Genomic DNA, 13,903 nt, shown 5'->3' on the forward strand with positions numbered 1-13,903 from the left:
GCTCCCGCCTGCTCCCGCCTGCTCCCGCCGCCCCGGGCTGCCCCAGCAGCTGCTCTGCCCTTCAGGTAGCGGCACTTGCCTCGGGACACGCCATCGCGGGCCTTTGAAGCAGAAATGGTGTTAGGAGCTCTCAGCTCAGGCCGTGCTTGGCCGGTTCCTCTGTGTTACTCTGCTCAGGGGCACCTGGCCGGCCCAGCTCGGCAGAGAACAGCCTTCAGCTGTGTGTCAGGTCATCAGCAGAAGTGTTGGCTGAGATCGCACGGACTGACTTCCACAGGTTCTGCTCCCCACCTCCCCTCCCTACCCCACTCCTGGTTTAATTCATCTTTGTTCTTCAAGAGTATATGATGCTGCTTAGCTTTTGGCTAGTGATAGTTCCTAGCTTCTCCAGCAAAGGTTTTCTGTATAGTTTACATGAAAGGCCTTGATCAATTAAATCTGTTCTTTTTGTATATACGAGAAATTCCTGTCTATTCTCCGTGAGACTCGGTTTACTCAGCACAGTTTAGTTTTAGCAAGGCAGTGCTGTATCACAGGCACATCTTTCAGCTAAATCCATTTTTAAGCATTTGTTGAAAAGCATTGCACACTTGGGAGTGCCAAATAATAGGCCTATAGATAATGTGTTGGTGCCCCCACCCCATGAAGTGTACCTCATAAAACTGTAGGAAGAGGGAAACCTTATGCTGATTTGAAATGTCTTTTCGCAGGACTTCTAAAAAAAACTACAAGTAATTTCTGTATCTCTGCCTTCACACCGTTAATGAGGCAGAGCTAGACAAGGCAGGACTTGTTTACTTGAGATGCCGGTCATGTTTGAATTGTGTGCATCCCTCCCGTGCCTCCGCTGTGCTCGGCAGACTGCAGTGCTCTCGAGGCTGGGCGTGGGGTGGGAGTCTCAGGAGAAAATAGTGGGAGGCTTTTAGATATTTTGGGGAACAGGGGCAAATGTCTAGGAGACACAAAGAATCTGCAAGACCCACAAAGATCAGTAAAGCGCATGCATGTAGATACTTTTTTTTTTAAATCTTTATTCATTTTACATAAGAAAATAAGATTGTGATTAGGCAGTAACGAAACAAAACGCTTGCAGATCTGGCGCAGGAGGAAGGGGCTGCCATCCTGCGTGCCGAGCAGACGCGCAAGACGAGCTGCACTGTGGAGCCTGTTGCCTCTGGCCAGCCTGTGGCTGCAGGAGCGGAAGAGGAGCTCTCATTTAAGCACCAAGAAGTATGTCGTCCAGCCGGCGAGCAGCAGCGCCCCGACCAGCACGGTGTAACTGAACAGCACAAAGGCCAGCAGCTCCTTCAGCACCTTCAGGAAGTGAACGGCGAAGGAGTCGGGCATGGTTCTCCCCGGCACTGCGGCAGGTAGGGTCCCTGGGGCTGGCTGTTGCCCTGCTCCTCCCCGGTCTGTAAGCAAAGGGACGGGATGAGTCTCGGAAGGAGACCGCAGAGCCGACAGGCTGGCTCTGCTGTGGGGGAAATGGCTGTGTTCAGGAGGGTTAATGGCCACCCGTCCTTCTAAGAGGGTTGTTAGTGTCAGGTTGGACTTCTGTGTGCTTGTTCGGGGTTGCTGAGCTGTGCAGTGTTGAAAAAGAGTTCGGGATCTGATCAAAGTCTCCAAATCGGGACTGGTAGCTAAGCAAATTAACATATAGACGCACAGGCAGTGGACACTGCCGTGTCGGTAAGGGCTAGAGGCCCTTAGAGAGTCCAGCTGGCTCCTGGTATCTTTCCCCCTGTGTCAGTGGCTGTGCATCCAGGAAGCTTCATGTTCAGAGCGGTCGCTGATGGTGCATTACCAACAGTGTGTTCTGATCAAAGTGGTCAATTCCTCCAAGGAAGCCACCATTAATATTTAATGATATAATTGCATCTAATGGAGATACTGGCACAAACTGAGCCTTTTGTTTAAGAATGACGAAAACCAGGACTTAAATACAAGTTAGCACAGGCAAATATTTATATCTCATGTTAAAAATAACCTTTAAATGGGAGACACGGGGTAAGACGCTTTAGAATTCATCTTCTAGCTGTATTTTAAAGTTGTATTTACACATCACTTTTTAGAAGTGATTGCTCATTTGTTAGTTTAATATAAAATCTGAACTCTTTCACAAAAGTTCGCTCCTTAGACTTAAAGCTGTGAAGACCCATCTAAAAAATTCTACCGTCTCTCCAATTTACGTGTTCTTTTTAATTTTGATCATAACTGTGCTTGATCAAAAATATCTACACTCTTGGTCAAGCACATAAAGGGAATTTAAAACCAGCTTTAAGATAAAGCTAACCTAAAGGGATCATTTTCTTCTAAACAGTCTAAAGCCAGCCAAAGTAAACTGAATTCCTATCCTGCCACTTAGAATATTTTTTAAAGTGCTCTTGTGATAAAGAGTTCACTTTTTGATTAAAATAAATTCACTCTTTTGGTGTTATTATAAGAGTTCAGTCCCTTCATTTTAAGCTGAGGCACATGTATACATTATAGCAGCTATTGCATTTTAAAACCACCATGGTTTCCCAGTTGTTCAAAGCATTGAAGTTTTCTATTTATAGGCTTTACATGATTTCTGATTATCTAAAAAGATTTTGATAAAGAAATAAACTGCTTACCCAGGTAGATGAGGGGCTCTACTTCGTAAAGTTCCTATTTCTCTCTAGTTTTGTTCTGCAGCTGTCCCTTGAATTTCTCGCTTCTAAATGGTTTGTGCTGTAGTTTGATCCCCTTCTGAGCTGCTCGTCGGGGAGCCAGGAGTAATGAGGTTGTGTTTGCAGCCCACACGAGGACTAATGCACTAGGTGTGGTCAGGACCAGTTATATGACATAGTGCCTTTGCGCTCTGTGCAGCACGGCAGTACAGAGCATGCCAAATAGCTCCCCTTCCCCAGAGTGCTTTTGTCAACGGTAGTTTGTGAGTTTAAGCACCATGGCTTAGTGTTACCAGGTCAAAACCTGCATTTGTTTAAATGTGGGGGGTTTTCCTCTAACAAAGCATTGTGTCATCTTACACTTTTTATTCTGCTGTTATCTGGAAGGCTGTTGTGCCTCTTGCTTCATTCTCTAAGAAAGAGCCCTGTGCTTCTGTGGGTCACTCGGGGAGGAGGATGCTCACATACAGCTGAGGATTGTCCCAGGTCAGCGGCACATTACAGGATGGACCTGTGTGGGCTGAGTCGGGCTTTTTTATCAAAGGAGCGTGAGCACTGAAGACAGCCTAATCGCTGCACTGTCACTAGTTCACTGCTCTGGCTTCACCCTTGCACACCCAAGAAGTCATCCCTACCTTTTAGAGACAGAGCACTACAACTCTTCTGCAGCAAGGGGAGGGGAGGAGGGAGATAAGCTATATGTTTATTTTTAGCAAAACCGCTTTCCGATAATGTTATATGAAAAGTGAAAGTCTTTTGGGGTGGAGGTTGGGTAATGTTTTCTTTTTTTGCTTGTAAACCAGACAAATGGAGACAGCAGAGAGAAGGAAGAGTACGTACTGCAAATCAAATCTCTTACCTACAAAGATATTATGATGTAGAAAATGGCCCCTTAATTGAATTAGGCTCTCTTGTTATCAAATTATTACCCGCATGGTCAGCAAGGCCTTAGAAGCAGAACATAATCAAGCTGCTCAGGAAGCCTGTTAAGTAATAATTGCTCCTCCAGAGAATCGATCAACGTCAAGATGGCTTTTATTTTTTGCCATTGTTGTTGAATAGTTCCAGGAAGAGACTTTGTCTAGGTTGAGTGTCCACATGGCTCTAGCTTAGTGGTGGTGCAGGCTACAGCCTGCAAAAAAATATGCAGCAGTGGTGTTGGTAAATTAAAGTTTACCAAGTGTCCGGCATAAACTATTTTTGAAATAAGTTTTGCCTCTAGTGTTACTAACAAACACATCTGCTGGTCCAAGTGAAAAGGTAAGCAAGCTGTTGAATTGGTGCTTTGCGTGGTTTCCTTTATTCACCTGTGGTGTAGCTTTTACACGTCATGAGCTTAGTTCACAAACTAGCCCAATCCGTGCTATTGATTTCCTTGCAATTAGTTAAATTTTTAAGATTAAAAAAAAAAATATATCTGGAAATTGTGATAGTACAAAGACTGTCAAGGCCAAGCCCAGGACACTCTGCAAGGATTGCATTGAATCACATTGTTTCTTGGTGTGTGGGTTTTTTTTTTTTTTTTTCCCCTGCACAATAATGTTTAATGTTTGGTCCAAAGCTACTTTAATTTTCTTTTTAAATACTGTGAAACTAGATGCTTTACAGTGGAACTGCAGAAATAATGCAGAGCGAAGCAATCCACGTTTGCTCCTTGCTTCATTGTCAAAGTTGCAGCATGTTTTGTTTCTGTAAGACAAGTCTGAAAGTTGCTTACCCACCTGAAGTAAAAGTCTCAAATGATTAAAAATATATTTTTCTTTAAAAGTCAAGAAATCCCATAGATATTTCTGATGTAGTATGTTACATGGCAGAACAGAATGTAGTTAGTGCAGAAGCTTAAAGAAGAAAACATCCAGATGTTAGAAAAGTAGTTTCAACTTAAGTAATTCAGTTATCCTGGGGCAGGGGAAGAACTACCACAGTGCAGGGTTTTATTTTACTTATTTTTGTATTCCAGAGAGAGAGTGAGCAAATACTTTCAAAAAAAGATCAAATACTTTTATTATTTTATTCTAATAAGCAAACTGGAGTTAGACAGAGGGGCTCTCTGAAGGGGCTGATTTGGCAGAACTCAATCTTAGAAAACAAAACAACAGACTGAAAGCCACAGTCGTAACTGGAACAACTTGGAGAAATGAAGGGTTTTTTTAGGACATATTACACATTATGCAGGATAAATAAGAGCAGAAGTGTTTGCTAAGAGAGTGATTTAAGGTGTGGTTTTGGTTTCGTTTTGGGTTTTTTTAGTTGTTTTTAGCTATTTAAGAGTGAAATGCAGTCCCCAGTGGTTGCTGTTGAAGCATGTGAGTATAGTGACAGTGACCAGCAGAAAGGGCTGAGGCGCAGCAGCACAGGCTCTGGCAGTGGACAGCTGCACAGGCGTAAGCAACAACCCCTGGTCTGCCTTCCCAGCCTCTAGCAATTAGCAAGGCTGAGTCTTCTGCAGCCAGAAGCTGCCTCTTGCACACGTTGCCTCAGCAGCACAAAGGCCTCAGCCACCAAGACCATGGAAAATTCCATTTCCTAATTTTGAGCTCTACAACAGCTTGTGGCAGCAAGTACCGCAATTTATAAACTGAACAGGGGCAGTGAAAAAAAGTGTCTGTTTTAAACCTCCTGTTTACTGGGTCACTGACATAGCTATTTTTGGCCTTAGTCCCATGCAGGGAGTATCTGCGTGTCTTCAAACGTAAGCTCTTGACACACTGGTGTCATTCATACCCTGGAGTTGCCTTCCAGAGTCAGGACAAACAAACCATCTCATGCCAGTCCCTTCAGAGGGCAATTGAAGTATAATGCTCAAGCATCTCCCTCGTAATTTGGGTGCAGTTGGTTGTATTCGCAGTCAGTGCTGTTGACATGCATGTGGATAGTTCAAGGTTTAGCTGTTGCTGCAGGAAATCCAATGAACGCCTTGGCCAAAGTGTGCAGGACAGTGGACTTGAGCGTGGCCTACAGGCAACTAACCACAACAGACAGCTTGTTTCAGTACAGTGCAGGCTAAGCAGGTCCTGCAGGTGCATTATTCTGGATGCCCGAGAGCCATGAAGTTTCTAAACCCATGCAGTAAAAAACGTTACTGCTTCCCCTTTACAGCAGTTCTCTTTCCGTTGTACAATCAGCTTCCAATGATGTGAGAAGATTTAGCTACTGTTGCCTGTTGATGTGAATGTGCTGAAGCTGGGGGAAACACAAGTTCCTTGGCTTTCGTCAGAAAGATGAGAGCAGGAAACCCCCCCACATACTGAACCCTGGGTTTCTCTGACAGAAACAGAGCCAATGCATCGATGGACTGTATCAGGCACCAGAGAGAGAAAGACAGATGGGAATATTGGTATGAAATCAGGAACAGAAAACATCCTGCCTCCTCAGTATCTTAGGAAGGTAAAAAGAAGTAATCAATCACATCACCCATCAAAACTAAACAAAGAAAAAAAAACAGAAGCAATTTGCCAAATAGAAGGACCAGGGCAAATCACCACTCCCCTAGCACTTGTTTGCAGATTCAGACGACAAGCAGGGATCTCTCTTTCTCCCATTGTTTATTTCATTGTTAGTGCCTTTCAGCACTGCTTGTCTACTAGGAAGTTCCACAAACAGTAGGAACACAAGTGCAGAGAGGGATGAGGGTGATGACTGCATCACGAGCTGGTCTCAGGAGAGCTTCTTTCACTGTCGTGTTCCTCTTACGTTCAAGCAGCCATCCTAAAAGACCAGAAGCTGATGTGGCTGTGTTGCACAGGGCCTCTTACTTTTACTGTCTCTTGCCACAGACCCTAGAAAGGGGCAGGCTCCAGTTTTTCCATCAAGGATTTGATCCAGCTTGTTCCATTGATCAGTTTTGTAGTGGCAATGACATACTCCGTGCCTCCATCTTCCATTTGGGACAGAAATCTCAGTGCAGCTATTTCTGCATATGTCACACCTCCCAGGAAGAACACCAGAGTGACTCGGTTCTCACCGTGTTGACCTGCGTATTCAGAGAAATTTACAGATTGTCTTCGTTTTATTTTTACGTTTCCTATCCATCAACTGTCAGTCAAACTCAAAATGACCTAAAACTGAAATAAATATAGCAGCTGAATTAAAGGAGAAACCTATTGGGCAGAATACCAGACTGGGGCCCTGAAATGCAGAGTCTGCTCCCAGCTCTAGAGTCTCTTTACAGGATGTGTTTCTGCCTGCCCAGGCTTAATACTAGGAGAGTGATACTGACCTTCTTTGTAAAGTAATGTCACTTACACTGTGATTTTAGTAAGATTAGGGTTTATTTTAGTACTCTGATGAGAAGGTAAACAAATGTACAACTCTATAGTGTTTTCCGTGCACATGGTGCTGTGCATTAATAGCAGGCTGAATATGTGACTGGACGTTTTAAAGAGGCCAGAAAGCTATCTGTCAAAAATGGGTTAGGTTGATCCAATACTGCAGTGGGACGGGGAGATGAGATAGATGCCTGGACTCTGCCAGCCCTGATTTCAGTTTGCCTCATTCCAGCCTAACAGAGATGCATCTCCCTTTAAAAAATGGGAAAGCAAAGCAAAACTTACGCTTTTTCTGAAGGCCAGTAGGTAACTGCTGCCTCTCCTCAAAATGGGGACCCGGCAGCATCTTTAAAACCTCCTCTATGCTCCGCCACCCTGGCCGAGCCAGTAGCTGTGCCAGGCGTACGCTCAGTGGTGCGTAGCCACTGTACACGTAGGAGATATCGTTGGGGTTCTGCAGGAAAGAGCAGAGTGTGAGCAGCAGGTGAGTGCTACGTCATGCTGCAAAACAGCACCACAGAAATAATAAAAAAAGTAAAATTATAAGGGTTTTCCTGCTGCGCATAATCCTGTATTGTTGGATGTAACGTTCACTGCTGAGGCATCTGTTTACCTGTTCATTAACATCATCCATCCATAAGCGCAGGGTCTTCCTGATCGTTGGGTAGTTATTCCTACCGCTTGTCTGAGGTTTCAGGAGTCCAGCCTTTTCCAAGTTGTTTAAGGTCAATATATGTTCATAGCCATAAGTCTGCAATATGGAGAATTCACCTTTAATACCATGTCAATAGTCCGTGACCAGAAAAAAAGAAGGCAAAGATGTTAGTTTAAAAAAGCTTTTTTGTTTAAGATCTCTCTAGAGTGTATCCCATTTAGAGTATTTAAGTCATGAGAGCAAAAAGTGCAATGATATAAATCTCTCTGTATCTATGTGTTGTAAAACACATATAAGCACCTCCTGAGTCATTGCTATCAGCCTAAACAGAAGCCTCAGTGCTCCGTCTGTACGCACTGGACATCAACACTACCCACGTATAAGATGTGCCTGTCTAGAATGCAAGTGTCATAGAGCGGAGGCTTTGATGTGGATTTTCTCAGAAATTTATCAATCCAAAAGTTACAGCCCAACCTGGAGAATCTCTCTTTTGTAATGGTCCAGAACCTTCTGCTTCAGTCCACTATTGCATACAGATTGCAAGCAAACGAGACGTAAGATCTTGATTAATGGATGTTTTTGAGCTATGCAGTCTTCAATATAATTGTTAACCTATTAAAAAAAATACATAAGCTGTTATTTAAAGACCTGTTGAAGTGCCTAGAAGACCTGGAAACAAAGATCTAGTTTTGCCTAATATCTCCAAAACAGCAAGAAAGAGGGTGCAGCTGCTCTCCGGGCAGCTCAAGACCGTCTGTAAAACAGTGATCCAGCACTGGTTCCACCTAGCACCTTTCTAAAGCATGTCGATTCCACAGTCAACAGCTAGACTTTGTCTGATGCACTGAAAAAATTCTGAGTAACAGTCTTGAATCTTTCGCTGATCGCCCACAGCACGTAGTGCCCCTGTACAAGTCAAAGCACCGCAGCTGTATACACCTGCTTTACAGGCAATGATAGGTAACCTGAGCCTGGCAAAGCACCCAGTACAGCGCCGTCTCCAAGTACATTCAGCAATGCCTGTCACTTGGAAAAAACTGCAAACATGCAAGGAGATGCAAGTGAGAGCTCACAACCTTGACAGTGGAAGGAGACAGACATTCTCTAGATCAGATGTTTCCTCTCAAAAACCCCAAATGGAAAAAACCCAGAGAAAAATGTTGGGGTTTTTTTTTGAAGACGTAACAGTCACTAATTGTCATTATCTACTTACCTTGTCTGTGTCTATTCCAGACATGAACTCTTGTTCCACTGTTAAATTATCAAAGAAATCTTCAGATGCTTTGGGAAAAGAATGAAAATCAATACAATAGCAACCGACAGCTTATTTTCTACATTTAACATTTCAGCAGAGATGCATGGGATGGAGCAAAGCCAATTTTTTCCAAAATGAATGATGTCCATCAAGTTGTCTTGCATCTTGCTATATTTAAATTAGTCAGACTATTCAACGAATACTCACTGGTGATGTCTTTGATGAGTTCTGCAATGGAGGTATGGTTTGCTAGAGAACTTCTTGCTGCCTGCATGTGTGGCAACTGTGAGACAAACTGCTTAATCTCTCCAACGGTTTTTGCGTGGTGTCTTTCCTAAAGAAATCCATTGTGTAGGTTAGGTCCTGTTCAGATTAATTGGCCACTCACCAACTAGGTAATTTTGTCATGAAAAGGTTTTTTACTGTACTCACTGCAACAGCAGACACTGTTAGAGATATGCAACCTTTCAGACAAAATACTTTAAATGCTTAAACTAAAGTCATAGCATTACCTGTAACAACACTTTGATCATTAGAAGAGGCAGGACATAATAAAACAGGATCATTAGACTGTTTTTCATTATACCAGTGTTGCCAATCAATCACTTTTCTTCACCTTTGTCTGACTTCAGCCATCACTATCTGCTCCTCAGTTTCCCTACCAGCAAAACTACCTTTTTCATGCGAAGATGAATTACTTTGCTAGCTGCCAGTAAACATGGAGCTCTAGGCAAATGCAGTCAGAGATGGGGGACATTTCCCCTCAAAACAGTAGTGAAAGGTGCTGAGGAACTGGGTTGGCAGGGTCTGCGTCCCTCTCGAGCAGCAGCCCGCCAGTCACTGTCCCTGCCTGTAACAACGTCCCAGGTTTTGAGCAAGGATCTGATGAAGCACAATGCAGACTTCAGCTCTCAGAGCAGTCCAGAGGTCTGTATTTCATTTGGGCTACTTGCCTCTTGCTGCAACTTGGAATAAAAATAATAATAATAATTTGACTCATATGTGAAGGATTTAAATGGGCAAGTGCAGGCAGGAGAGTGATAATGATGAAGCCTGCAATTTAAGAAGTCCTCTGCTGCCAGTATGCTGCTGTTTCATTATCGCCTATTACCTCTGACAATTTCTTAAATTTCTTTTTTTTTTTAACCACCACTATGAATAATCCATCTTTAGCACCTTCAGCACTAATATCGCAGTAACAGACATTTACTAGGAGACGAGGCTGAGCACACAGTATTTTAGTTAAGGTACCACTACCTCGTCTTAAATGTGGCAGAAGCGAAGAGGCAAATAAAAAAACAAGGAAATACAATCAAACAGTGTAACAAGTTCTCTCGAGAATCACCATGAAGTCTGAAAGCAGAGATGTGGGATCTCAGTCTCTTTATGAATCATCAGCAGGATGTTTTCAAACAAAACCACAAACACACCCCACAGCACTCTCCAGCTTTGTCTAAGGCGACAAGTGAGCGTGAATTTACAGGTCAAACCTCCCGTAAGACAACAGTCTTTTTCACATTCCTATTGTTTTTTTTATGCCAGCCGTAACACTCTATGAATGTACATTCTGGAGTTTTATTTCTTAAAGCCTTTTCTCTGCATCCTCAGGGAATACAAAGGGAAAAGGACCATTCACTTAACAGGTAACAACAGCAACAAAGTGGAATTGATCAGGATGCGAAAATTAACCTTTGGCAGAGGGAAGCAGCACCTGACTGTTCTGCAGACTGAAGAAAGCAATTCCTATTATGGGAACTACGGGCTCACACAGCAGAAACGTGGTTTAGGCTAGCTCTGAGACAAGCTTTTAACAGTGAGGATAGGAAAAGTCCCAGAACTGAGGTGTGGGGAGAAGAAAGGATCCTCATTACTATAGGATTCTTAAGAGTAGATTTGACCAACACCTATTCAGAACAGTCGAAACAGAGCTCATCTTGTTCCAGGACAGGGGAACAGACTGGAGGGGCTTCTGAGGACTACCTGTTTTTTCTCTGGCTGGGGGATTACTCTATGGCAACAGCTTGAGCTGCCAGTCACAGCCCTGCTGCACGCAGACTGTCTGTGTCTGACGACAAGAATGCCCAAGGGATGCACGGTTGGATACAGGCCTCACCTCAAAGGCTGCTGAGATGATCTTGGCTTTCTTGCTCAGCACTGACCCCACTGCGTTGAAGTTCTTGTCTCGGATTTCAGCATACAGCTCTTCAGCAGAGTTCAGCTGGAGCTTCTTGGGTTCTGTGGGGAGATCTTTCCCACCCTCACCCTGCTTCTTTGGAGCAAACTTCTCAGGAGGGAGTTTCACATAAGCTACCAAATGCAGAGAAATAACCCTTATAAGGACAGGAACTTCACCACCAGAAGTTAATATAAATGCCTGGACGACTCAGTGCCTATGTGTTAATTAAGGAGTCACCCAGGGACCCAGAGACCTGTACACACATACATGATCAGAACCCACGTGCTAGCTACCCTGCTATCAAAGAGGTTTGGAGGCAGCCTTCCAGCCAGTCTTCAGTACAGCAGGAGGGATTAAAACCCATAAATGCCTCTCTGGAGTTTTTCTTACTACCTCCTCAAGAGCAGGAGAGTGCTCTCAATGGCCTTTCATAGACTGTTCCCTTCCCCTCATGAGGTGTGGCACGTGAGCCAGGCAGGCTGGAGGGTGAATGCACACACTAACATTTTCACTCCCACTCTACACGTTCCGTGTCACTGTGTCTGTACCCAGTCAACATCCAAAGTATTCCCACTCAATAACATGCACTGTACCCAACTCCCCTTCCTAGGCAAAAAGAGGGCCAGAGCTGATCTTGATGAGCTCTAGCCTGGGACTGAACTATCCCCCCACTAAATTCAGCTGAGCTGCTCCCATGTCACTGTCATTTAGTGAAGCAGAAATCCACCTGACACACTGCAACCTGCTCCACTACACTGGAGACCTCCCCCTTACTCAGCAGTACTCACTGTTCTGAATTCCATAGATTTCATCTATCAGCCCTTCGTACGTCAGCTGTGTAGCTAACGGTGTCAGCAGATCAACGTTGCGGTCCAGCAACAAGAGGGTATCAAAGACGGGAAATATCGAGTTCTGGCTTCCAGGGAACTCGCGCTTCATCCTGATCATCATATTAGCCACGTGCTGAAAATAAATCACGTCGGTCTGGTTACGGTGCAGGCCACAACAGACGGATTTGACTTCTAGGCCCCACAAGCACATGCTCATGCAAGTATGGGGTGCACCCCTGTGTAAAGGAAGAGAATGGCAGGAGGTGCAAACTGGCCGACAGATGGGCGCAGGATGAGACCAAAAAAAGGAAAGTACTTCTCTGCTGCTCTCTGCAGCTTAGCAAGACAGTGACTGTGGCTGAAGCGCTGGGTTTATCTCAGGCCGCTCCCTCATTACAAAAGGTACCAATTAAACCGTAAGTTGATCAGAGAGAAGAAAAAAGGGTAAGTGAGTTATAGGGAGAGATGAAGAAGCTAAGGCGTGAGCAGTAGGTTACACATTTCCCGCTTTATTCAGCCCTTCTGATACCAACAGAGCGGCTAAGCGTTAAAACTCCACAGAAAGGAGAACTGCTGAAAACGTGAAGGCAATGTACCTATGAGCAAAAAGCATATGATAAATCCTCCTGACAAGAGGACTTATGGAACAGCAAAGATTGTTCTTTTGGCCAGAGATGACAAAGACCTGATGGCCATAATCCTGAAATTCCAGTACAACAAGAAGGGTCCGTGGTTGGATGCAAAAACCCCATAGGTGCATTTAACCAAACGCTCCCTAAGGCAGTTCCAAAGAACAAGATGTATTTTGTCAGCAGCAACATTTGCCTTACCCGGGCACACTCGCCCTTCCCAAAAATCTGTGGGATGGTTCCGTAGAGAGCCTGCAGCGTCATCAGCCCCTTTGCTGCGTGGTACAGACTTGTCTGGTCGCTCTCCAGGTAACATTCCTAAACAACAACAAGAAGGATTCCCGATGGAAGGTGCCGATCTGACACAGCTGCTTCCACAACAGAATGTGGTCTGTGTGAACAGTTCAGAGGAGACGTAGGCTGGGGAAAAAACTATGGCTGTTGGCAAACGTGGAGCTTATCTGTGCTGTCAGTACATCAAATCATTTGATCAAACCAGACACTGTAATATTTTTGAACCCCACACGCTACTCCCAGTTTGATGGAGAGGAGTAAGAGAGCCAGAAAGTGACTGCAAAGAGCCTCTCCCTCTAATTAGGCCAATCTGAGAGCACACCACCTCATCATAGCTACCAACAAGCAACCAACAAGCAACTGCAAGTCCTGACGTGTCCTCTGGGCTACACTTAATAAGGCAGAGATGGACAAAGAAACTCTCAAACCTTCCCGTGCCCAGACACGGCATTCTGAGAAAACAGGATACACAGCTGGTATGTGACAGCTGTTAATTCAGTGCAGCTTCAGTGCGCGGTATTAACCATTGTACATGGCTCTTCGGCTGCCTACCGACACAAACTGTGCTGGCTCTTTGTAACGACTAAGTACTTTAAGCCTCACGAATGCTCGATTTGTGAAGATAACACCAGCAGTTAAAGCTGGAGGAACTGGGGCGCAGCTTGGTGTAGCAATGGTTCCTTCAGCGTTTAGCTAAAAAACACAGAGAAGTTCAGGCTCAGTTCAGCACTCGGGATCAAGCCACATTTGCTCTGCCAGGCCTTTCCCTGCTGCGCAGGTCACCGACAAACCCTCCGAGAGGCTCTGTGCCGACACAAAAACGCACAGCGTTTGTCCTCGAAGACGAGATGAGTGCTTACCTTGAATGCGCTCTCAGACTCCATGGAGAGCAGGTCTCCATCGAAGGGTATCAAGTCCAGGCTGTACTGCTCTCGGTGGATGAAGGACCCCAGCACGCCCTGCTCCTTCAGCCACTGCTCGCAGAGCAGGCTGCGGCGCGGCACGAAGAGGATGTGGAAGTCTCTCTGGGGAGAGCGGCCTCTGTCTTCCCTGGAAGAGTCACAGGCAGGAGCACAGCAAACGGTAACTCAGCTGCGTGGGTAACCAGCACAGATTGCGGGCTGGGGGCACGGAATTCAAAGGAA

The 13,903-nt window shown here is 44.9% G+C and overlaps 2 protein-coding genes across 2 annotated transcripts in view; both read right to left on the reverse strand.

The window, feature by feature from the left end:
* DIABLO (diablo, IAP-binding mitochondrial protein) overlaps positions 1 to 1,347 on the reverse strand; it is a 6,186-nt gene extending 4,839 nt beyond the window's left edge. The window contains exons 1-2 of the mRNA XM_009321233.1: positions 1,225 to 1,347; positions 9 to 101 (exon numbers count right to left, since the gene is read on the reverse strand). Coding sequence (XP_009319508.1) covers positions 9 to 101; positions 1,225 to 1,347 — 216 coding nt within the window. The remainder of the gene's footprint in view (positions 1 to 8; positions 102 to 1,224) is intronic.
* A 4,461-nt stretch (positions 1,348 to 5,808) lies between these two features.
* Positions 5,809 to 13,903, reverse strand: part of VPS33A (vacuolar protein sorting 33 homolog A (S. cerevisiae)) — a 9,343-nt gene continuing 1,248 nt past the window's right edge. Inside the window, exons 2-11 of the mRNA XM_009321234.1 lie at positions 13,619 to 13,845; positions 12,666 to 12,782; positions 11,794 to 11,968; positions 10,943 to 11,136; positions 9,037 to 9,163; positions 8,788 to 8,855; positions 8,049 to 8,186; positions 7,533 to 7,670; positions 7,205 to 7,373; positions 5,809 to 6,624 (exon numbers count right to left, since the gene is read on the reverse strand). Of these exons, the coding sequence (XP_009319509.1) occupies positions 6,431 to 6,624; positions 7,205 to 7,373; positions 7,533 to 7,670; positions 8,049 to 8,186; positions 8,788 to 8,855; positions 9,037 to 9,163; positions 10,943 to 11,136; positions 11,794 to 11,968; positions 12,666 to 12,782; positions 13,619 to 13,845 (1,547 nt within the window). The 3' untranslated portion in view covers positions 5,809 to 6,430. The remainder of the gene's footprint in view (positions 6,625 to 7,204; positions 7,374 to 7,532; positions 7,671 to 8,048; positions 8,187 to 8,787; positions 8,856 to 9,036; positions 9,164 to 10,942; positions 11,137 to 11,793; positions 11,969 to 12,665; positions 12,783 to 13,618; positions 13,846 to 13,903) is intronic.

The sequence above is a fragment of the Pygoscelis adeliae genome, unplaced genomic scaffold, assembly GCF_000699105.1.
Source record: "Pygoscelis adeliae isolate BGI_AS28 unplaced genomic scaffold, ASM69910v1 Scaffold93, whole genome shotgun sequence".
Classification (NCBI taxonomy): domain Eukaryota; kingdom Metazoa; phylum Chordata; class Aves; order Sphenisciformes; family Spheniscidae; genus Pygoscelis; species Pygoscelis adeliae.